Source organism: Mytilus galloprovincialis, chromosome 1 (genome assembly GCF_965363235.1).
Source record: "Mytilus galloprovincialis chromosome 1, xbMytGall1.hap1.1, whole genome shotgun sequence".
Classification (NCBI taxonomy): domain Eukaryota; kingdom Metazoa; phylum Mollusca; class Bivalvia; order Mytilida; family Mytilidae; genus Mytilus; species Mytilus galloprovincialis.
The window spans coordinates 100224974-100251364 of NC_134838.1; the positions used below are offsets into that span (position 1 = coordinate 100224974).

General features: G+C 30.8%; 1 protein-coding gene across 1 annotated transcript; it reads left to right on the top strand.

The window, feature by feature from the left end:
* The first annotated feature begins 20766 nt into the window (after positions 1-20766).
* On the top strand, positions 20767-24359 carry LOC143063724 (uncharacterized). Its single transcript, XM_076236102.1, has 5 exons — positions 20767-20773; positions 21093-21179; positions 22408-22518; positions 23610-23697; positions 24027-24359. The coding sequence occupies exons 1-5, from the start codon at positions 20767-20769 to the stop codon at positions 24115-24117; spliced, it is 384 nt and encodes a 127-aa protein (XP_076092217.1). The 3' UTR covers positions 24118-24359.
* The last annotated feature ends 2032 nt before the right edge of the window (positions 24360-26391 follow it).

The following is a 26391-nucleotide window of genomic DNA, read 5'->3' on the forward strand; positions in this document are numbered from 1 at the left end:
CATCAAAATATTTATAAAGCCAAACAAGTACAAAGTTGAAGAGCATTGAGGATCCAAAGTTCCAAAAAGTTATGCCAAATAAGGTTAGATAATCTATGCCTGGGATAAGAAAATCCTTAATTTTACGAAAAATTCAAAGTTTTGTAAACAGGAAATTTATAAAAATGACCACATTATTGATATTCATGTGAACACCAAAGTGTTACAATGTAACTACTGGGCTGGTGATACCCTCGGGGACGAAACGTCCACCAGCAGTGGCATCGACCAAGTGGTGTAAATAGTTATCAAAAGTACCAGGATTATAATTTAGTACGCCAGACGCGCGTTTCGTCTATATAAGACTCATCACTGACGCTCTTATCAAAATATTTATAAAGCCAAACAAGTACAAAGTTGAAGAGCATTGAGGATCTAAAATTCCAAAAAGTTGTGCCAAATACGGCCTAGGTAATCTATGCCTGGGATAAGAAAATCCTTAGTTTTACTAAAAATTCAAAGTTTTGCAAACAGGAAATTTATAAAAATGACCACATTATTGATATTCATGTTAACACCGACGTGTTAACTGCTGGGCTGGTGATACCCTTGGGGACTAAACGTCCACCAGCAGTGGCATCGATGATTAACGTACATTTATAACCTATAGTATGTAATCAACAGGCGTAGAAAAATATTTGTTTTTTTGTTTCCAATTCGTTTAATGTGAGCTTTTGATCTCGCTTTTTGCTAAGGGACTTTTCGTTTTAAATTTCCCTGCAGTTCGGTATTTTTTTTCAAACATTAGTGACCTGTAATCGAAAATATAACATGTCTGAAATTCAATGTATTACAAACCTACTCAGGAGTATGAATACTGATAAATTATTTTGAAGACAAGTCAGACACTTCTTTCATTCATTCATGAAATAAGCTTCAGTATCTTTAAGAAAACAAGGAGGTCACGAGAAAGACATTAAATGACTCGTTCACGAAAAACGAAAGAGACTTACTCTAAATTACAGCATGGAAACTATAGACTAAGTAACAAGAGCATCTTCAAATTTTTTAGATAATTTCAGGTGCTCCGGGAGGGTAAAACTAGTTTACTAGTCAAAATAAACTCTTGAAGTTTTAGTAGTTGATATTGATTCTCAATAGTTTGTAGAAAACACATTGTTATATCTTAATCATTTGTACAGGGACTTGTTTGTCAAGCTGCGTAGGAAATCCTTGTCAACATGGAACATGCATTCCAATGGATCATCATTATATTTGTTTGTGTTCTCCTGGGTATAAAGGGCAACACTGTAAAGAAGGTTTGTGGAATTAAACATGATGATATTAAAATGTAGACACACAAAAGCCTAAATAAAATAGTAAATGTTGTTCATTTACAAAAAATGACAATATATCTGAAATCATGGATACTGTATTTTAATAGATATACATGTATACATGATATAAGTATAATAAATATGTATCCAAGATAAACAAAAATACTTTCGAATTAAAAATGCGGATAAAATCTATTTTAATATTGTAAACTTATATACTTAGTTGACGGTTTTGGTTTTAATTAATCGTTATAAGTAGTACAAAACATCTGTACAATAATTTCGATATATATAGTAAAATTTTCTTAAATTACATGTAACGTAAAGATGCACTATTTTCATCAGAATATTTACGAAATATGCAGAAAACTTTTAACATCACCATCCAAATCGCCATCTCAACTATAAATAAAATTAAAATGACGCATGAAGTAAATAGAAGCGAATAAAACAAATACAGAGATACATAAAACTGTAGATCTTCAATAATGTAATCATTAACTTAAAACTGCAACTAAGAGAAAATAATAAAAAATATCATAGACAAAATTTTGAAAAATAAATCTGATATTTTATCGTAATATATATTTGAAACAGACAAAGATGACTGTTCCAACGCTCCGTGTCTGTATGGGATATGCCATGATAAAGTTGATGATTTTTATTGTGATTGTGTCTTCTTCTTCAAAGGAAAAATGTGCAACAAACGTAAGTAGAATGCTAAAAAATAATATCAAAATTAAAGGAAACTTGCGTTACTTCCTAGTACATGTAGCTTACAACAAGAAACTTGACAGACTAATAAATCAGCACTTCACTACTTCTTTAACATTAGAAATTGTTACAAAAGTTAAATTAGGTTTGAAAGTTCGAGTGTTCTTACTGACTGACGTAGAAAGCAATGTTTGGTTGTTAATTCAGATATATATTTCGTTTGTGCTATTGTGCTTTGTCCATATACCTTTTGGTACATATGACGTGACTCTGTACTTATACATCCCGTTATTGTGAATGGTAAATTTGTGTATTATTGTCTTTTATTTGTACTAAATGAGTTGTCTATATGCGATTTTGTGCTTATTTGATAAATATTTGTTTCGTTTTATAGTGATTAAGATTATAACACATTGTTGACTGGTGTACCACTATTTTTGACTTTTTACCTATTATGTCTGTGTGATTTGTTCACACATATATGATAGAAGTTGATGTCATACAAATAAGAGGTTTAGCTAGCTATAAAACCGGGTTTAATCCACCATGTTCTGCATAAGAAAATGCATGCAACAAGTCCGGATTATGACAGTTGTTATCAATTCGTTTGATGTGTTTGACCTTTTGAATTTTACATTTGATTAAGAACTTTCCATTTTATATTTTACTCGCAGTTCAATATTTTTGTGGTTTAACTTTTTACTGGGCTTGTATCATTTTTTGTTGTTGAGGAATATGTATATAAATGCGACATCAACACATAAAAACAATAAAAAAAACTAAAATACAAAGAGTGGCACAAAACAAGTGTCAAATGTGGATTAAACTATGAGTGAACCTCTGGGATATTCAAATATCGCTAGAATAAGGCGAATGTTTTTTTTTGTAGATTTATAAGATGGACCTTTGTTATATATCTCTTTAAATGTTCATGACAGATTTTAATTAGGAGAATAGAGGAAATCTAAGGGACGATATTTATGAATAAAATATGTGAAGATACTTAGTTTGAAAGTAAAATTGTGTCACAGCAATTGTTTTCGTACCACAAGTCAAAAATAAAATTCCATTACCATTTCCTTTAAAATCATATCCTTATATGGCTAAGGTGAAAAATTTGAATGAAACGTTCTGCATTGTAATTGCAAATCTGTCTCAAACCTTGCAGATTTAAGCAAATAATAAACCCGATTGTGTACTGCGATTCAGGATAGCGTTTGATTTTGTCATTTTGTTTTGTCTTTCACATTTCTGAATTTGCCTTGACGTTCAGTATTTTGATATTTTTTTTTAAATTCACTTCAGTACATTCAGTACATTTAATCTCCCTTAGATATAGGAAGATATAAAAGCTTCTTACAGATTTTAAAATAAAAATATATATGCTTCCTGGTTTAGACATTCACGATGAAAATAATATGATATTTAATTATGTTTGTAGTAACATCATGGGCTATAGCTGCTATAACTTTAGCATCTTTAGCAGTTCTGCTAATTTGTTGCTGTTGTTGGAAGTGGATTATGGGAATGTAAGTGTGTATTATTCCATGTAGAAAAAAATGTTTATTTATATTTCAATACATTTCTAAAAAAGAGGAAAGTAAAGGCAGTTTTAAAAGTCGTTTGTACTTGTCCTGTAGTCTATTTCTTTTGTCTATTTTATTTTTGATGCAGGTTATAACAAATATTACATTGTCTATAGACATGAACGATACAGTTCTAAGCTGACTAATTTTGACGTTGAAGTAAATGATCTTTTACTAATTTGGAACTGAAAAATTTCTTGCTCGTACAGTTGATATGTTTCCCTCAGATTTGGTTTTTGACTTGGATTTGTTTCAGTTAAATCGATTTATGATTATTGAACAGCAGTATAATACTACAATTGTATTGACTTTATTTATTGGATGTGAGAGATAGTCGTATATTATGTAAACAATTTGTATTTTATACATTTATTTCGTGTATTAATATAACACATGTATAATAATTAAACTTTGTGCATATTCAAATACAATTCATGTACATTTCCCTTTTTTAGTTACAACAGGGACGAGGAACAGGCAAAAATAAAACCTTTAAAAGAAAAGATTAAACCTAAACCAATTGAGAGGCAACCACGATATAATAGATGGTGATGGGAACACGTAGCTACACATACAAACACTATTAACAAGCAAATGTATCTAGGCCTTTTCTCCGAAGTGTGAATTTTTCAACGGCATATACAAATAAGTGTTAGAAGACTTAATGCTTATTTAGTGTTCGAAATCTTGACATAATCCATGCTGTCGAAGTATAATGATTTTATCTCTTTATATATATTCTTTCTTTACAGCATACAAAAGTAGAAAACTGAACTTAAATCTCAAAACAGCAAACTATCATAATGCGATAGTCCATAAAAATGCAGCACTAGCTATTTTTTTTTGGCTAGCAGTCTCGATACTAGAACTTTATAAAATAATCATCTCATATTTGATTTCTGTTTGAAATCTCCACTGTTACATTGTCAAGTCCGTTCTAGTCTGAAATAAAGAAATCAATTCTACGCAAAAACTTAGTTAATGTACCTTCAGTTGTGAATGTTACTTGGACTTTTATATATATCATAAAAAACAGGATATTTTTTAACGTTTTTGCCATAATAAGTAGTTGTTATACTCCTTCTCCCCCCCCCACATGGATCGCCTCTGGGGTTATTTTATCTTTGGAAATTAGCATTCTTTTTTCATGTGCTAGCAATACTTTTTCAATCCAATAAAGTTATCTGTATCATATTAAACTTTTTGTTAATTGGACTGTCTGAAACATTTGTTATTTCTCTTTTTAATCAAATTATAAATGTAATTATAACTAAGATTAAATGTCAATGCAATAATAAAAAATACACAAGAGGTGCGTACGGTCAACCCTTTTGCAACCCTATAAAATTTCAAAAGGAAACATCATTTCTTAAAATTACAGTTTTCGACAATAATCTACAAACATGAAATAATGAGTGACATCATGCATTCTGTTTGTTTTCCAATGCAATGATTTGGCTTTACATGTTATGTAAAACACCTGCAGTTTAGAATGTTACATTTTAATGAGTAATTAAATTCAAAGTCAAAATGCCCTTTGATTGTTGTCAGCCAATAAAAATTACAGATTCTAGTGAAACATACACGCAGGATAAAGAAAGTTTTAACTATATTTCTTCATTTAAATTCATTGATCGTAAAAAAAGAGGGGCTCCAACCCCCGGATCAAACGCTTTGAAAATGCATAACCAAGTAAAGAACATTTAAAGTGGTACATAAAACTACAGGAACATAAATTTGTAAAAATCAGACGAACGTTTTGAAATCACGTTCTGTTGTTAAGGAAAAATTCAGTTTTTCAATGTTCAATTTGATTGAATTTATACATCCAATGATTTTTGTTCCAGATAAAGTGCGTGATTAAATTTGTTTCTTTAATTTTTATATATTTGTCAAACTTTAAGGATCAAAGTACATATTTTGTTTAAATTTTGAAAACTAAACAGCCAAATTAATTTTAGTCAATGTGTTTGGTACCACCTTAAACGTTTAAAAATTTCATAAAAAAAAATCTGTCATAGCAATCATTTATCTAGTTTAAAAAAAACTGTCAATATTCTTCGGAAATAAGTAGCAAGAAAGTGATAATAGCAGATTAGACAATGTGGCCCAGGACTCTAAATCTTTAATCGAAAATTGAATGTTGTTACGGTGGCTCGGCCCTATTCGGAGTTTCTATCGAAAGTGCCGTTTTTTTGTTATTTTTTTCTTTACAGAAAGTGAATCAAATTGGTCGAAAAAAATAGGGGGTCACGGACCATATAAGCTCAGAATTTTACCTTTATATAGGTATGTAAAAGGGACCATTTTTCAATGAAATGATAGGGAAAATAAAGGTGTTCGCATATTTTTGTCAGAATATCAAAAAAACGTTCTATGACACTTGGTCAAAAATTGTAATATAGAAAGCTGAAATATAGCTTTTAAGAATGATCAAATAAAAAACATAGGTCACCGATAAGGGAAAACAAATATTTTGTCTTAAAACCCAAATTCTGGCGGGAAAATGAAGAAAATGGGTGAATTGTCATTTTGAGCCTTTCACAGATACACATAATAACGACAATATTCTTTTAGTGAAATAACTACATTGATTTAACATTTCTAATCAATCAAAATATTTAAAAATAGTATCGAATTTACAGTACATACTTTTCGTGTGTATTGTAATTCATGCACACGCAATTACTTTGTTAGACTATGTTTGATAACACAAACTATAGTAGGAGCCTACTTTAAAATAGATATGTCTAAGCAGATTTATACATGTTATACTGTGGATTCATTATTATTCGTTAGACATCATTTGTCATGGGTTGCGTGGTACTGGTTAATCACGAGTTTAAATGTTCAACGAAATACTTTCCATAAAGTTGTATCATTTATTTATATAAATAAGGCCGTTAGTTTTCTCGTTTGAATTGTTTTACATTGTCTTATCGGGGCCTTTTATAGCTGACTATGCGATATGGGCTTTGCTCATTGACGAAGGCCGTACGGTGACCTATAGTTGTTAATGTCTGTGTCATTTTGGTCTCTTGTGGACAGTTGCCTCATTGGCAATCATACCACATCTTCTTTTTTATATTTGGCAGAACCACAAAATCAAATATCCACGAAAATACAAGGTTTTCACAATTTTAATGATATAGAATAATGTGTATTCTCTGTGGCCTGTTGTCTACTAGTATTTTAAGTGAAGCTTGCGAAGCCGATAATATTTCACTATCCCATAGATAACTTTTACTACTTTAAATACTCGTGAGAAATATATTTTCGAGATTTTAAAATATAAAGCGATATTCAATTTTACTCGTGATTAAAGCAACACGAAGAATTCAAAAGCATTAGCTTTAAATGTTGGTAAAACAACGGGTTGTGGGTTTAAGTACATATACACATTCATGGATCTACAATCTGTCGATACTTGTATCTTGACATTGCATAAGGTCATGTTTTTCTCTGACTGTTTTTAAAAGACGTCTTTACACGAAATCCATTGGATGTTGAATGTTTACTGATCTATAATTAAGTCTCAGATGCATGATTTTTTTATTAGTTGTTAGTGGCTTTGAACTAGATGTCAGTGCGTAGTGTCTTTTTGTTGTATGCACATTTTGTATTCTTATTTGTATCAATCTGATGAGTTAAGCCTTTTCACCTGAGTTTTATAGTTCGTTCTTATGTTGTACTGTTACACCACTGTCAAATGTGTTTAGAGAAGGTGATGATCCCGCTAGCATGTTAAACCCTGTCACATTCTGTGTTTAAAAAAAAAGGTATATGCCCGTCCCAAGTCAGGAGCCTGTAATTCACTGGTTGTCGTTAAACTTATTTATGTGCTACATATTTGTTTTTCGTTTATTTTTTTGTGCATAAATTAGGTCGTAAGGGTTACTGTTTGAAATGTTTAACACTTTTCATTTCAAAGCCTTTTATACCTGACTATGTGGTATGGGCTTTGCTCATTGTTGAAGGCCGTACAGGGACCAATGTCATTTGGTCTTTTGAGGAGAGTTGTCTAATTGGCAATTATACCACATCTTCTTTTTTATAATAAAATGGCAACGTGTCGTCTCGTATGACAAATACACTAATGTCATCACGAGACAATGTATTTATTGTTTTTTTTTTTTTTTTTTATATAGCACACATTATTTAGGTTCAATAGGTTTAAACGCGATTGCTGGTTTGCAACAGGCACATGTTATGCAAGACGTTTTATTTTTTTGGTGCAATTTAATTGGGTAGTATACGGCGAAAATGGTTATTTAGCAGATTTTCAGACAGCCAGTAGAATCTAAGTTTACTGCATAACTGTGAAAAGTGAGTTTTGAGTTCAAACCCCTTTCATAGCCGATGGGTTCAACTTCGATCTCAAGAGACTGGAATCGACATTTTTTCTATCGAAAGTCAATGTTACTGGCTTCCTTTGCCAATAATAAAATTACTGACCATCATGAAATTGCCAAGAGTCCCAAAAGTGTCGCTTAACATCAGTAATGGAGAATCAATCATATGTTATGCACCTAGTAAAGTGTATGTATTTAGTCGAACAGATAACACGAGTCAGAATAAACCAGTCTTAAGAGCCGACCGTGCAAGGGCTGTGTAGCCAGTCAAGGTCGTTAAAACTTCCATTTGTTAAGAGCAAGATGCTAATTGGTTAGAATATAAATTTTGCAATAAATTAAAACAATTAATTAGAGGGGAATATGCTTTCATAAGACTATTCGTTTTAGCCAAGAGGGATATTGATTTATATATATATATAAACATTGTTAGCGTCTTTATCAGTGGTTTCAACACGTTACAGATTTGTGAAGAATGCCCGGACTTTAATTTGTGATTTTAATGTTATCGAACCCCTTTAAAAGAAAATGGCAACTATTCATAAAAAGTTCGATATATAACATAAACACACCTGGGAGACATAAATTAATTGCAAACTATCGTAAAAACTGCAGGAATCTTATGAAAAACAAGATTAAGTGGTATTAAAAATTAAATCATATTATAACTTTTAACATAAGGTGTAACCTCCCTTGTCAATAAATACGTGATGACACTTTAGGTTGCACTTTGTAAATACAGCTGTTTCTCAAAACACGCCTCTTTTGGGGAGTAATTGAATATTCATAGAAAATTCATTTTGTTTACATACTGGTTCCCAGTTATGCTCTCTGTGTTCCATATCGCAGAGACAGAACTTGGGAATGTTACCAGTAAATAAACACGTGCATATTGTTTACATTGAAATCTGTGGTAACCTTTCATTCGAGGTAGGGGTAGTTAAGAAAATTAGTGTAAGTTTAAACTCTGAGAAGTTCAGGGCATATAAACGTTGAAAATATGCCGCACAGCCCTATATTTTGACCTTTGAAAAAAATTGTGGTGCATATGAACTTTCAATTCTAGGATAAGATTTTTTTCAAAACTTCATAGTAAAAGTGGTACAGTTTTAGCCGTAAAAGGAGTTCCTATGGGAAATTGCATTGTCAATATTTACAGAAATGCAACCTATATAGGGTGAAAAAGGGGAACATTCAGAATTTAACCAAATTTGCTTTATTTCACAGATTTTAAAGAAATTAACTCAAATAAGAAGTTTTATAAATATTTGATGAAGATTGATAGAATCCTGGGCCTTAAATATGATGACTCAGCATAAATTCACAGTTTACAGTATGCATAGTTTACTTAAAGTCCTGGATACAAAATTAAATCATAAAATTTGCATATTTGTAAGTTAAATTGTTAAGAAGTGCTTATATTTACTCTTCGCAGTCATTGAAACTCATAGATCCTTCCTGAATATTATTTATGGGGTATTTGTGTCCTTTCGATAACCCGAAAGTAAGCCGCAACACCTAAATCTGCTTTTTTGTCACCACGGCATAATAAATATAAGCTAGAAAAACAAAAATATCTCAAGAAAACTTACAATAGTGTGTTCTATCCTGAATATGTACTAAATATTCCAAATTGCTAGAAACAGCAGAATTATTTAGGAAATTTGAGGCCCCAGGGGCAAGAATCATAGAAAATTGCCTACCCCCTGGGTCATAAAACAAATAATTTAACTTGTAAATGCTATGATTTTATGATTTTAAAGTTCTTGATATAGAAAACAATAACTATGCTTGGAAGTTATGCAAAAATCAAATGTTAGCAGTCATCTCTACAACATTTTAAGTGAATTTATATCTCAGACTGGTATCTGCATACATACAACTATTGCAAATATGGCTTTGTTTGAACACTTCTAGTATATATAGTAGCTAAATTGTGTCAGATATATGGTTAAAGATGATACTGTTGTGACAAGAATTCTAAATTGACCATTTGAGGCAGAAAATGTGTTCTTTAATTGACAAATAGGCATACAGTAAGATGTGGACTGGAGATAGAGGCTGGATTGGATACTTTATATAATCTTGAATGTTGTAATGATTGACTGCTAAACATTACATTTATGATATTCTGATATGCTTTCAATATGTTATCAAAACAGTTTTTAACAGGTTCTAGGCATTTTTTATCAGAAAATATGCAAATAGGGTAAGCTGGCAATAATTAAAGTCTTGTTTTCAAATTCTTTAAAAAATTGAAACAGGGGAGGGGGTATACAATGTATAGTAAAGAAAAACTTAGACTATACACAGTGATTTCTTTAAGACTTTAATTCTGATAAATGAGTATTAATGTGAGAAAAACTGATTTTAGAGAGTTTTCTATTTGAACAAATGTCTGTATATAGGGTGAAAAAGGGGAACATTCAGAATTTAACCAAATTTGCTTTATTTCACAGATTTTAAAGAAATTAACTCAAATAAGAAGTTTTATAAATATTTGATGACGATTGATAGAATCCTGGGCCTTAGATATGATGACTCAGCATAAATTCACAGTTTACAGTATGCATAGTTTACTTAAAGTCCTGGATACAAAATTAAATCATAACATTTGCATATTTGTAAGTTAAATTGTTAAGAAGTGCTTATATTTACTCTTCGCAGTCATTGAAACTCATAGATCCTTCCTGAATATTATTTATGGGGTATTTGTGTCCTTTCGATAACCCAAAAGTAAGCCGCAACACCTAAATCTGCTTTTTTGTCAACACGGCATAATAAATACAAGCTAGAAAAACAAAAATATCTGAAGAAAACTTACAATAGTGTGTTCTATCCTGAATATGTACTAAATATTCCAAATTGCTAGAAACAGCAGAATTATTTAGGAAATTTGAGGCCCCAGGGGCAAGAAACATAGAAAATTGCCTACCCCCTGGGTCATAAAACAAATAATTTAACTTGTAAATGCTATGATTTTATGATTTTAAAGTTCTTGATATAGAAAACAATAACTTTGCTTGGAAGTTATGCAAAAATCAAATGTTAGCAGTCATCTCTACAACATTTTAAGTGAATTTATATCTCAGACTGGTATCTGCATACATACAACTATTGCAAATATGGCTTTGTTTGAACACTTCTAGTATATATAGTAGCTAAATTGTGTCAGATATATGGTTAAAGATGATACTGTTGTGACAAGAATTCTAAATTGACCATTTGAGGCAGAAAATGTGTTCTTTAATTGACAAATAGGCATACAGTAAGATGTGGACTGGAGATAGAGGCTGGATTGGATACTTTATATAATCTTGAATGTTGTAATGATTGACTGCTAAACATTACATTTATGATATTCTGATATGCTTTCAATATGTTATCAAAACAGTTTTTAACAGGTTCTAGGCATTTTTTATCAGAAAATATGCAAATAGGGTAAGCTGGCAATAATTAAAGTCTTGTTTTCAAATTCTTTAAAAAATTGAAACAGGGGAGGGGGTATACAATGTATAGTAAAGAAAAACTTAGACTTTACACAGTGATTTCTTTAAGACTTTAATTCTGATAAATGACAATAAAACCGTTATTTTTTTTTTATACTAAATCATTCTCTTTGGTCAAAGGGGAGAACTTATTAGCTGACTATTTTTGAAATAATTCTATGTATGATTGTACGTAACACGCGCTAGCACATATATATAAAAAAACATATGATATTGATATTTGTGAAAATACATATATATGAAATTAATTAGAATGGCCAGTCGTAAAATCAAAAATACAACCTAGAGGCTTAGACCCAATAACCTTTTGCATGATTTCTTTCATGACGTCTTCAGTGGCTTTCCAAGATTTCCTAATGGGGATGGATAGGGGCATATAAATCTCTCGTTTATTTTCAAATAGCGGTTTCAATCCTACAATATTTATACATGGGTTTCGGCATCTGTTTGTAGAGAATAATTAAAACTGGTCTCAATTTATTATTTAATGTTATTGTACTGAATTCAAGAATTATTGTAGATGACAACATTAATTTTCTTATGTTTTTATCAATTTACTAAGCTGTATAAATAAATTACCAAAAAGAGGCAATTGAAACCAAAGAAATGTTTAAACTCATAAGTCCAAAATAAACTGACAACGCCATGTAAAAAACACTTCCATTTTTTAGGCCGAAATTTTTTTTGACTGCAATATTCCTTTAAGTTATGGGGTTTATTTCTTCTTAAATAGTTCTTGTATTGAAATAAAGATCCGGCATTTCATTAATCACTAAACCTAAAACTGAATGGAATACACCATATTACCTAAAACGAACACAAAAACGTCAACAAATAGCATTTAAGGTAGATTCATGGTATACCGCCATCTTGGATTGTACAATCACAGTACGAAATCGCTCTAGTTATTTGGCCAAATCAGCAAATTTGGAAACAGATTTGCAATTTAATGGTTAAACTGTTTATTCATACAAAGAAAACTTGTTAATTTATTGTAATATTCAAAATATTTTAACAAATATTAACCTTTTTGGTTTTTAAAATCATTTTTTTTCAAATGAGCCATTTAAGGGGAGATAACTCTTTTAGTACAAAATTTATACTGGGCTAATAGGGAATTTTTTTATTTTTACTTGTGACAAGAAAACAAGTTCGGTGATGCTATGTTTTCTTTTTATTTTCTTACAACATATTATGAAACCTATCTTCTCACAATTCATTTCAAAATTCTATCTCATAGAACTTTTTTTATGCACTCTTATGTGTTTTTTCATGAACAAACTAACCAAATTTAGGCAATTTTCAACGACTCATAGCTTGAAAAATAGCACGGTGACCCATACTTTTTATTATATTTTTGAAAAAATCATAGTAATATCTTCATTTTGGCAAATTATAAGAAAATTCTGTTTCAAAAAACATTTACTTATGATCTACCTTAAGTATGCAATAATTGAGTAAAATAGTACACATGATATGTATGGTCTTTCTGGTTTCTCTTTAATGCTATGTAGTTTATAAGTTTAATTCGTTACATTAAATATGACTTTCAGCGAGCATTGTTAATTTTAAAAACTAAGAATCAAGGTTTGAAAATTCTATCTTACGAGAATACGGTTAAAATCTTGTGTATCCGATATCTTTAGTCTTTTAAGTATAAGGCAGAAGAAAAGAGTTCTAGCAAACAAAGATCTGGCCGGGGAAATGGAAAAATAAAGCCTAAGGAACCCGGGTGTAAAGTTTTTAAATTTCAATAGTCTACTGTAATCCTTTCCCCTCTATTGGGTAAAAAAACGTAGTGCCTGTAAATTTCGTTATTAAACATTCGACATTGATGAGATTTACAAATGCAACGACATATTAAAAACCAATTGTTCAGAGAACAATTGAAGGTCTTTCCACCAGTCAATATCTATTTTGTTATCAAAATATTAAAAATCAGTATCAAATGTTATTTCCTATGCCTTTATGATGTATAAATATGAATTTAAAGCAAAGGTCAAAATCTAGAACGTGCAAATTACCTATGACCTTGACCTCAATTTCAAGGTCTTAAATCAAGGATCTTAAATCAAAAGACCCTAGGTCTTTATTATGTATGGTAAATGAGTTATATCACTTTAAGCATAATTCTAAATATAAGATGGGCGAAAACTCCTATTTATTGTTTACGCACCCTTTCAACCAAAATTTATAAGTAATGGCATGTCGCAACTAACAATTTAGTGAAATTAAGATGTTGATATGTTATAAGGTTTTGAAAACTAGTAAAAATAAACCAAAAATAAAAATTTAGAATATGACCTTGACCTTTGACCATGACCTTATTTTAATTTTTTTGGACCAAGGATCTCAAATCAAAAGACCCTAGGTCTCTATCACTTATGCATTACCAGTTATAAATGCAAATCACTTATATCAAATACATAAGGGGGAATAACTCTTATATGGAGTCTCCGGATAGCTTCGGTCAAAACAAAACTCCTAATCCTGAAGATGTAACGAGCAATTTGGTAAAATAAATTTGTCGTAATCTTTTACGGTTGCGACGGAGTAGTGGCCACAAGAAAAACAGTGCTTTGGGAGATAACTCTTACAACATAAAGTATTTGGTTACGCAGTTGTCAGTTTTAAAAGCGCATACACTTTACTATATCACATTCCAAATATGTAAGCGACATCTTTTGAAACGTCAATATTATGCAAGAAAAAAATTAGGCGGAAGAAAGAAAAAAAAATAATAATAATTAAAAACCAATTGTTCAGAGAACAATTGAAGGTCTTTCCACTAGTAAAGATCTATTTTGATATTGAAATATGAAAAATCAATTTAAAATGTTAGTTCCTATGGCTTTATGATGGATTTATATGAATTTAAAGCAAAGGTCAAAATCTAGATCGTCCTTTTAACCTGTTACCTTGACCTCAATTTCAAGGTCACAAACCAAGGACCTTAAATCATCAGACCCTAGGTCTTTAATATGTTTGGTTAATGAGTAATACCACTTTACGCGTAATTCTAAATGTAAGATGGACAAAAACTCCCATTTATTGTATGCGAACCCTTTCAACCAAAATATACAAGTAAGGACATGTCGCAACTAACAATTTAGTAAAAATAATTTGTTGATATGTTATACGGTATTTGAAAATAAGTGAAAATAAGCCAAAATCAAATTTTAGAATATGACCTTGACCTTTGACCTTGACCTTATTTTCATTTTTTTGGACCAAGGATCTCAAATCAAGAGACCCTAGGTCTCTATCACTGATGGTTTACCAGTTAGAAACGCATATCACCTATATCAAATACATAAGGGGGAATAACTCTCATATGGAGTCTCTGGATAGCTTCGGTCAAAATTAAAATCCTAATCCTGAAGATGTTACAAGCAATTTGGTAAAATAATTTTGTCGTAATCTTTTACGGTTGCGAAGGAGTAGTGGCCACAAGAAAAACAGTGTTTGGGGAGATAACTCTTACAACGTAAAGTATTTGGTTACGCTGTTGTCAGTATTTAAAGCGTATAAACTATACGATATCATATTCCAAATATCTAAGAGACATCTTTTGAAACATCAATATTACGCAAGAAAAAAATTAGGCGGAAGAAAAAAAAAATAATAATAATAATCAGAACAAAACCTATAGGTCTTTCCACGGAAAGGTGGAAAGACCTAATAATAATCGGAACAAAACCTATAGGTCTTTCCACGGAAAGGTGGAAAGACCTAATTAAAAACCAATTGTTCAAAGAACAATTGAAGGTCTTTCAACAAGTAGAGATCTATTTTATTATCAAAATATTAAAAATCAATCTAAAATGTCAGTTCCTATGGCTTTATAATGTATAAATATGAATTCAAAGCAAAGGTCAAAATCTAGAACGTGCAAATTACCTATGACCTTGACCTTAATTTCAAGGGCATAAACCAAGGATCTCAAATCAAAAGACCCTGGGTCTTTATTATGTATGGTTAATGAGTTATATCACTTTATGCATAATTCTAAATATAAGGTGGGCGAAAACTCCTATTTATTGTTTACGCACCCTTTCAACCAAAATCTATAAGTAACGGCATGTCGCAACTAACAATTTAGTGAAAATAAGATGTTGATATGTTATAAGGTTTTAGAAATTAGTAAAAATAAGCCAAAATAAAAAAAATAGAATATGACCTTGACCTTTGACCTTGACCTAATTTTATTTTTTTTGGACCAAGGATCTCAAATCAAAAGATCCTAGGTCTCTATCACTTATGGTTTACCAGTTAGAAATGCAAATTACTTATATCAAATACATAAGGGGGAATAACTCTTATATGGAGTCTCCGGATAGCTTCGGTCAAAACTAAACTCCTAATCCTGAAGATGTAACGAGCAATTTGGTAAAATAAATTTGTCGTAATCTTTTACGGTTGCGAAGGAGTAGTGGCCACAAGAAAAACAGTGTTTGAGGAGATAATTCTTACAACGCAAAGTATTTAATTACACGGTTGTCACTTTTAATGCCTCTGCTGGTGGACTATTAGTCCCCGAGGGTATCACCACCCCAGTAGCCAGTACTTCGGTACTGGCATGAATATACGGATTTTTTGTGTTATTAAAATTTACTGTTACAAAATGATAGAAATTATTATAAATTAAGGAATGTATCTCCCTCATGCAAAGCTCTGGTTCCTTTCACGGATTTGGCTATACTTTTTGGACCTTTTGGATTATAGCTCTTCATCTTTTATATAAGCTTTGGATTTCAAATATTTTGGCCACGAGCATCACTGAAGAGACATGTATTGTCGAAATGCGCATCTGGTGCAAGAAAATTGGTACCGTTAATTTTATTAAAGCGTATAAACTATACGATATCATATTCCAAATATCTAAGCGACATCTTTTGAAACAACAAAACTACACAAGAAAAAATTAGGCGGAAGGAAAAAAAAAAAATAATAATAATTAAAAAACAATTGTTCAGAGAACAATTGAAGGTCTTTCCACTAAAACAATGTATTTTAATATGAAAGTTGTGAAATTAAGTTAAAAATGACATTTCAATCGTCAAATGATAGCTTATTGTATGCTGATTCTAAAAAATGTATGGTTTCTATACAATATTTTTTAAATAAGGGACATAATTTCTTACTTCCGGTTTGAAAAATGCTATTTCCGATAATATTTGAATATTTGCTTGACGCTGATTCTTAAAATATCTGGTTCTATACTTTTATATTAATAAAGTACAATAAATAGCTACTTCCGATTTACACAAGGTCACTTCCGGTTGTTTTTTCAAGGTTAAATGGTTTGACACCGTTTGCCAAAAGTCTCATGGCTTTATCATGTATACATATGAGGTAAAAGCAAAGGTCAAAATCAAATTAAGCTATGACCTTGAGATCAATTTCAAGGTCATAAACCAAGGACCTGAAATCAAAAGACCATAGGTCTTAATTATGTTTGGTTAATGAGTTATATCACCATACACATATTTTTAAATAACAGAGGGGAGAAAACTCCCTTTTACGTTCAACGTACCCTTGCAATCAAAATTTACGTGTTACAACATGTCGCAACTAACAATTTAGTAAAAATAGTTTGTTGATATCTTATACAGTTTTTGTAAATAAGTGAAAATAAGCCAAATTCTAAAATTAGAATATGACCTTGACCTTTGACTTTGACCTAATTTTCATTTTTTTGGACCAAGGACCTCAAATCAAAAGATCCTAGGTCTCTATCACTTATGGTTTACAAGATAGAAATGCATATCACTTATATCAAATGCATTAGGGAAAATAACTCTCATATGGAGCGTTCATATTGCTTCGGTCAAAATTGGACAAATCATGCGAAGGATATAATGAGCAATTTTATAAAATAAATTTGTCGTAATCTTTTACGGTTGCGAAGGAGTAGTGGACACAAGAAAAACAGTGTTTGGGTAGATAACTCCTACAAAGAAAAGTATTAGGTTACGCAGGGTAAATTTCAAAAGTGCATAAACTGTTCGGTATCATATACCAAATATCTATTCGACATATTGCGAAACAAATATTTATCGAAAGAACAAAATTAGGCGGAAGAAAAAAAAAAATAATCAGAAGAAAAACAAAAGGTCTTTCCACAGAAAAGTGGATAGACCTAATAATAATAATAATAATCAGAACAAAAGCAATAGGTCTTTCCACGGAAAGGTGGAAAGACCTAATAATAATAATTAAAAACCAATTGTTCAGAGAACAATTGAAGGTCTTTCCACCACTAACAATATATTTTGATATAAAAACATTGAAATTCAGTTTAAATGTCAATTCCTATGACTTTATGATGTATCATTATGAATTTAGAGCAAAGGTCAAAATCTAGATTGTCAAATTTGATTGTGACCTTGACCTCAATTTCAAGGTCATAATTTAAGGACCTCAAATCAAAAGACCCTAGGTCTGTAATATGTATGGATAATGAGTAATATCACTTTACTCATTATTCTAAATATAAAAGGGGAGGAAACAACCATTTACTGCCAAGGTCTCCTCGTAATCAGAATTTAAGTGTTACGACATGTCGCAACTAACAATTAAGCGAAAATAATTTGTTGATACCTTATACGGTTTTTGAAAATAAGGAAAATAAGCCAAAATCAAAATTTAGAATATGACCTTGAACTTTGACCTTGACCTAATTTTTATTTTATTTGGACCAAGGACCTCAAATCAAAAGACCCTAGGTCTCTATCACTTATGGTTTACCATTTAGAAATGCATTTCACTTAATTCAAATGGAAAAGGGGGAGTTACTCTCATATGGAGTCTCCGGAAAGCTTCGGTCCAAATGAATATCCTAATCCTTAAGATGTAATGAGCAATTTGGTAAAATAAATTTGTCGTAATCTTTTACGGATGCGGAGGAGTAGTGGCCACAAGAAAAACAGTGTTTGGGGAGATAACTCTTACAACGTAAAGTATTTTGTTACGTCGTTGTAAATTTTTAAAGCGTATAAACTATAAATATCATATTCCAAATATCTCGGCGACATCTTTTGAAACATCAATACTACGCAAGAAAAAAATTAGGCGGGAGAAAAAGAAAAAAAAAATAATAATAATCAGAACAAAATCAAAAGGTCTTTCCACGGAAAGGTGGAAAGACCTAATAATCAGAACAAAATCAATAGGTCTTTCCACGGAAAGGTGGAAAGACCTAATTATCCAGTACAATTATTTTCTTTTATCTTTTATAGTGTTGTCAATTGGGACTTGACTATATGATTTGTTTTCTATCTTAAACAACAACATTTCTGTTTCGTCAAAAGAAAAGACATGTCCACAAACTTAATCAGAACATTGAAATTCGAAAAATATACATGTGTCTGTTATTTTACACATAACACCGATGTACCACGGAATTCCAATAGGAAATCGTTACTGTAATGAATTTTCAATCTATTTGACTGCAACACGTAAAAGCCGATGTGTCAAAAATAGGTTTATTGAAAAAAAAATATAATACCTAACTTTTTCATTTTAAATCAAGTTGGTGGAGGCAATTAACAGTAAATCAACATCTGAAAATAAAAGAGTAACATGAAAAATATTCTACGCATTTGCTCTTGCATTTATATTTTCTGTTACTCTGTGTTTGAGTTGTGTAAGGCATGTGGAACAGGGAGCCCATATTGTGAAGTTGAAGAATGGGCGCCATGGCGTTCTTGCAATGCTACATGTGGAAGAGGAGTACGGGAAAGACAGAAGTATATATGCTGTGATGCTTCTACATATTATTCACTGAAAGGATGCTTAAACGGTTGTAACATTCCATTCAGTTGGTGGGAGGCAAATGCAACAGAATATAAATCCTGTGGGAAATGTCAAAGAGGAGGAACATTTATTATCAATAAAAACCAGTGCATATGTCCTCATGGCTTCGGCGGATCTTGTTGTGATTGTAAGTGTTACAGTTTAAACACAGGAATATGAACCATTTAAATGATTAATTTGTACAATCAGTATATACTCCGAGACCTTACAATGCTATAATAATAAAAAAAAAACACTTTTAGAAACTAAGTTCGTCTGAAGTATTTTTTTCTGGATCTAACTTCATCAGTAACGATCAAACACAAAGAATTGAAAGATAAGGTTGTATGAATATCTACAAACTACAGGAACTAAATGACCAAACGGATGTACATATTTAGCCTAATGTATTTAAGGTCAATATTGCATGGGTAATTTAGAATATTATGTTCTGCTACAACGGTTGCAGCTTTTCTTAGATAAAATTCAAGGAAAATTTTGACTTTGTTACGTACAAATTTTCTTTAGTGTAAATTCATATTTGGAAACGACTTGGAAAAAAGAATTTGAAGCAGGTTTTAACATTGATTTAATTTTTTTTAACTATATACATTCAGTAGAATTAAAGTCAATCAAAGCAAAGTTTTCAACTTTTAAGATATGTAATGATGCTATAGAGACTTATCATCCACCCTTTTGTAATTTAAAAAAAATATATTACTACTTTCTAGACTGTATTTTTAAACGCATTTCAAATACAGAAAATAAACAAGTCCGTGAATATAATAAAAACGTTAGATTTCACGTATTTTCTCACTGTTCATTACTGTGATAAACCTACTGAAAGTTGATAATTGTGTACCTAATATTATCCGTGACGGTTGGTGAGTTTAGACTTAAAATATGAAAATGTTAGTAGTAATGGGCGCTTTGTTTGATACATTTTTCATAAACATTAACAAATGTCTTTGTAAGAGAAGGTAGGAGTTTTGATTTAACAAAGAATGACAAGAGTATTTGTATATATTACAGAGTTCAACAAAGTTGAGTTTTTTTTATTCTTAAATACGGCTTTCTTTTGGAAAATGTTCATTGAACATGTGCCGCTAGAGGGTTTTCTCGTCGTGAGAACCTTTGGCATAAATATGAACAAGGGCTTAGAAGGGAATTTCTATGTTGGGGCGGAGAAATCATCTAAAGCTCACGATTTATTAAAAATCTTAGATCTTAATTTATGGATAAAATATTGATCTCGAAATTTCCATTTAAAGAAAGGACAGTAACAAAATTTGAAATTTGACCACTGACAGACCATTAAGATTAGCAACCATTTTTGCCAGGGGGGGGGGGAATATCTTGGAATGCAAGATTTTGTTCTTCTTTTGTTCTACCACTTTCAGTAATATCATAATAAATGCACCAAAACAGGAGTAGTCCTTTATTATAAAATATTCTTATCGAAATTTTTTAATAGTAAGGCTATTGTGGCGCAATGACTAGTAGATTTAGAAGTTATAACTGTTTTGGGTCTCGGGAGCCTTCACAATGCTATTTCAGATACGACAGCTCACTCCCAATTGGACCTTATCTTATATTTTAAGCTATATCATGATAATGTATCATAATTGATTTATTTGAGTGGTTTTTTTCTCTATAAACTAGAAACATCAACTGTTACATAAAAAGAAAGAAAACAACTTGTGACTTTCCTGATTTTACTCAGTCTCATGAGCATGCACGTACTGTGATTTAATACTATCAGACAATGTTGTCTGAATCTGGTGTTTACTCGTATGTGAGTTTATATATTTCCTTTAGCAAAAGTGACGACAGCAATAAAAACATCAGCGATTAAGATTTTGTCAACTACACACTCCACCATAAAGTTAACTGCTACAGGGAAAGGTAATTGTTGCCTGTGAGCGATGAAAGTAGTGGAACGCAAGACATAGGTATAAAAAATGTATTGCTTATACAGCGACGTTGGCATAACAATTGATGAGTTTCAGTCTTTTTGGTAGAAACTGCTTGTAATATATTTTTAGATCGATAGTTTTTTCTAAAAAGTTACATACCCATCAGTGCATATCAGTTTGACGACTATTTCGAGGCCTTGTTATGTACTTAATGGTTGTCCAACGTCTTTGGATTAAGTAGCAATCTCGCTTTCCATCAGATCGCTTTTTTTTTGTGACAACAGTTTATCAATTAGTGACACAATTCAAGTATAACAAAAATAGCGAACTCAAAGGCTTTACAGCTATTTTCCTAATGCAAGTAGTTTATATGTTTGCTTGGCGTGTTCGCTTTGTTGGTATAAATGTATGCACAAGCATCCAATAGCATAAAAAGCTGAAGCTCAACTTATTTATTGATTGCAATTGTAAAACGTTATTCAAATGCTTGAGCAAACAGTTATACAAACAAAGCAAGCAAGCAAACAAATTATCTAAACTACATGGATAAGGAAAAAAGCTGTAAAAGGATAAATCAATAAAAACTGCCAAATTTAAACGCAATCAAACAATTGAAAGTTGAATTATCATCTATGTATTATCATTATTATTTATAACTAACACAGCTCTATATGTAGTATCAAGTTATAAATAGTCTTAAATACCATATTCGTCCTAAAAGATTTTACTAACTTATCACAGTATATAGTTTTACTACAAGGACTACATGTTGTATTGTATATCTAGACTCATGATTGATAGACCGATAGTTGCTTTTAACGTGCTTCATGACATGTGAGAAGCACAACCACTTACATTTATTATATATAAACGAGGTTATAAACATGAGATATAAGAGATTTTCAGGCAAAGGATAGTCTTACAAACTACAAACAAGCAATATAAATTTGCCTGGAGGGAGACGAAATGTTATCGAACAAAAATAAAAATTACTTAATTAATTATTGTTAAAAGTAAACAAATAAGAAGAAAATGATAATACAGTGTAAAAACCAATATACATATAGCAATTATTAAAAATCCGTTTTGTAAATAGAGGGAAAAGTATGCCATCATATATCAAATTGTGAAAATGTTTTACGCAAGACTTCATGAAAATGCATGTTATGAGAAATACCAATTCAAAAATAGAATTAACTTAAGTTGATTTTATACAGTGAAAGATGATTGTGCCAGCGGACCATGTCAGTACGGGACTTGCCATAATAAAGATGATGGGTTTCAATGTAACTGTGTTCTCTTCTCTGAAGGCAAACTATGTAGCAAGCGTAAGTAAAATAAATATTATACTGTACTTGGGAGATTAGTGTGATTGTTACTTAGCTATCACGTGATAGACAATTGAAAAACAAACAACAATGAACTGTGGTATTACATTAACAAATCGTGAAGTTTTAAGTGTAGATTCAGTGTAAACAATAATAAATGCAGCAAAATGATAATAATAAGTCTTCATATCACTTCAACAGATTAAAAATGATGAAAGAAATTATTGTTTAATATGAATTTTCAGGGGAGTAATTTGATTGATAACAAAAAAAAAACTTTGATAAAGAAAAATGAACACTGATATTTATAGCATAAAACGCTTGATAAACCAACAATTTGTCTGTCATGATAGCTTATCTGATTTCGATTTCTTTTTCAAACTCCCCATTCATGTTATTCATTATAGATATTCACTAACGACGACATATATAATGTATACGTATGCACTAGAAGAACTACACCAATGAGACTAAACACATGTTTTAAAGATCTAGCAATGTGTTTTTGATGCTGTCTGTGCAAGTATCGATGATAAATGTAGGGTTGTTTTTTTTTTTCATTTGAATGGTTTGACACTAGTCATGTTTTGGGGCCCTTTATAGCTTGCTGTTTCGTGTACATATGAGCCAAGGTTCCGTGTTTAGAACCTATAATGGTTTGCTTTTTATAAACTGTGTCTTGGATGGAGAGTTGTCTCATCGGCACGCAATCTATCGGCACGCATACCTCATCTTATTATATCTGTTGAATGACAAATTAAAAGTACATTTGAATGAACCGATGAATCTCGATAATCCTACAATGTGTCCATGATACTTCCCATATCTATTTTAATAATGATAATTTTCAAAACTTTACATGTTACATCCTGTTAGATTTTTCGCTTAACATAAATAATAAAATGAAATTGCGGATAAATGTTGATAATAAAACGGATATGTTATATCGCATATAGCTCAAAGCAATCTATTCGTTAAGTTTCGCAATTTTTTCAATAAGGTTATTATTTCTAAAGAAACAACATGAAAAAACTCTTAGTTCAAATAATTTCAACAATATAATGGTCTGTCATAAGACATCTTATTTGTAGTAAAAACATGGGCCATACCTGTTGTAGCCTTAGCATCTTTAGCAGTAACTTTGACATGGTGCTGTTGTTGCCGGTGGATTATAGGAACGTAAGTGTTTATAATTCAATATTAAAATATATGTGTATCTCAATTCGGAATAAATCATTTTTAAGGAAATTCATTACAGTAATGAATTTAAAAGTTCCTCTCACAATTTGTGTTTTCCTTTCTTACATATTATAGAAGGTATCATGTATAAATACCACTAGAAATATCAGGAGACGCTTACCCTATCTAAATACCAGACCTCACCCCTATTCTTGTTTGTGAATAGATTTATTGGATTCTAATTACTTCATCAAATAAACAGTCCTTTACAAATGAAATATTTCAACTCGAATAATTTCTGAAAATAATTTTTATTTTGTCTTTTTCAGAGGTAAAAAAGGACGAACAGAGAAAACAACAAAACGTATGAATCAAAAGATAAAACCAAAACCAATGGAAAGACATAGTGAAGAATGGTGATGAGAGTTCATTGTAATGAAGTTGACTGCAGTTTTTTTACTTTTAATTTAAAACTTAATGTGATTATGAAAAATTATTGCATTTATTAATGTAGGGTAAATGCATTTTAAAAGTCTTGTATATCCGATAAGTACTTTTTTCGAATTAATCCGTAAAGTGATGTCAAGGTCATTCGATAACTGACTAATGGAAACGAAGACCTTTCAAGAATTATTTCTTCCAAATATAGATATCATAACTTGTCCTGTCCTGAATTGCCATTCGGAAACAAGGAGATTTTACGGTGTTGTTTCTTTATTGTTTACTTTTTTATATTTATATATACTAAAAGTGAAAACTATATACGGTATGCATGATCAACGACAAAAAAATTTTTTGCTTGCATCATTGTCAAAATCACAATGTTTTTGTTGGCGTCTTTTTTTCAGATTGATATAAAAATGAGGAGATGTGGTATGGTTGTCAATGAGACATCTAAAGACATTAGGTGTGTTACAATGTTTCATTATAAAGATGTGTGTGTTTTGACCCAATAATTGTCAACTTTTATATCTGTTTGAGCTACTCACCAAATTTTGTCAATATAATAGAACTTTATACAGCTCTCATACGTTTGGGAGGGTGTGCTGGGTATAAAACCAGGTTGAAAGCACCAGTAGGTTTTTTTTCAGATAAAGTGTATACAAAGTCTGAAATATGGCAGTTGTTCTTCACTTATTTCATTGATTTCATTGATTGATAGCGTTTAATTTTGTAAGTATTGATATACTCCACTTCTTGAATATGCCAGGGAGTTTGGTGTTTATTTTATACTTTTTTTATGTATCTTCGAACCATGCATTAGTGAATGTGATGAACCAAAAAATATATATCTGTAATTTAATGTGACAGACTCGTGTGGTAAAGGACAAACACATTTTGTTGATATATGTTACGTAGACAACGCCGACAGGAACATAGAAACAAAATTATAACGGAATACTCTATAACAAAATCAAATATTGCTAAAATAATTGACCATGAATAGAAGTAGCTGATGTGAGCAAAGCGGTATAACTCGATTAATTATGTTTTGATAATATTACATTGTACCTATACCAACATTAATTTTGTAATACAATATAATGACATAGAAGTCAATATATTTTTATTCAATAAGCCCATCAAAAAGACTTTCAATAACATCAATTATTTTAATACAGTTTACGGTTCCTTTAAATGACAATTCAAGAAACCATTTTGTTAACATTTGCCTTTTCACCAATATATTTTTGTATATAAGATCTTAAATTAACTTTATTTATATAATTTCTTATTACTATGAAGTTATATTACAAAGCAATGCACAATATACAAAAAATGCTATGAAAGCGACATTATTTCAACGATGTTTATATCTCGTAGACCAATTAGGAAGAATTGATTTGAAAATCTATCCATGCTTCAACTGATTTACAAAGTATGAAAATATGATTAAGATGTTTTTTATCTAATACAAAGTCAGGTTAAAAATTATTAAAACATTCTCCTTTATTAGGTAAATACTTGCTTTTGATCCTTTCTTTGTTTTAATGAAATCAGAACAAAATATAAAAGAAGAAGATTTCCCTGTCTGGGGCTTTTATGTAGGATCCCCGCTTTAATTACCTTTACGGATGCCGAAATAAAAACTAGACATTTCTACCAAAACACATGAATGCTAGAAATGGTTCCCTTGGTATATAATACTTGTTAAAATGCATTCATTTCTGTGTGAATGATCCTCCAAGCTTATGAATTCAATGACATACCAGAAAGGGTTGAGTTGTCAGTTGTTTTGATAATTGTATGATTTAAAAAAAAAAACAAAAAAACAAAAACTCCAGGGAAATTAAAAAAAAAAAAATGCGTAAACAAATGGCAAAATCAAACGCATAGATAATAACTTTCATATTCATGACTTCGTTCAGGCATTTTCTAATATAGAAAATCTTAAACCTTTTTTTCAATAAAAATAACTTGATATTAGTAAAACCAATCTGAACAGCTCAATATTATTTGACACTTATTCGATAATTTGATTATATTGAACTGAAAAATTGTGTACTCGCCCAAGTACTAGATGTACTGACTTATAAAATAATATTCAATAAACTGCCATACTGACCTTGAAATGTTCTTTTCAAAAATATCAATGAGAAATATCAATATGAACGTCGAAGAAAACCACTTTGATACAGTAAAAAACAAAAAAGAGAAAGAACATTAACTACCCCTAACACATTACATTTGCCA

Coding starts and splice junctions, on each gene's coding strand:
- LOC143063724 (XM_076236102.1), top strand. Junction 22,519..23,609: donor AGGCAAACTATGTAGCAAGC/GTAAGTAAAATA, acceptor TCTTATTTGTAG/TAAAAACATGGGCCATACCT. Junction 23,698..24,026: donor TGCCGGTGGATTATAGGAAC/GTAAGTGTTTAT, acceptor TGTCTTTTTCAG/AGGTAAAAAAGGACGAACAG.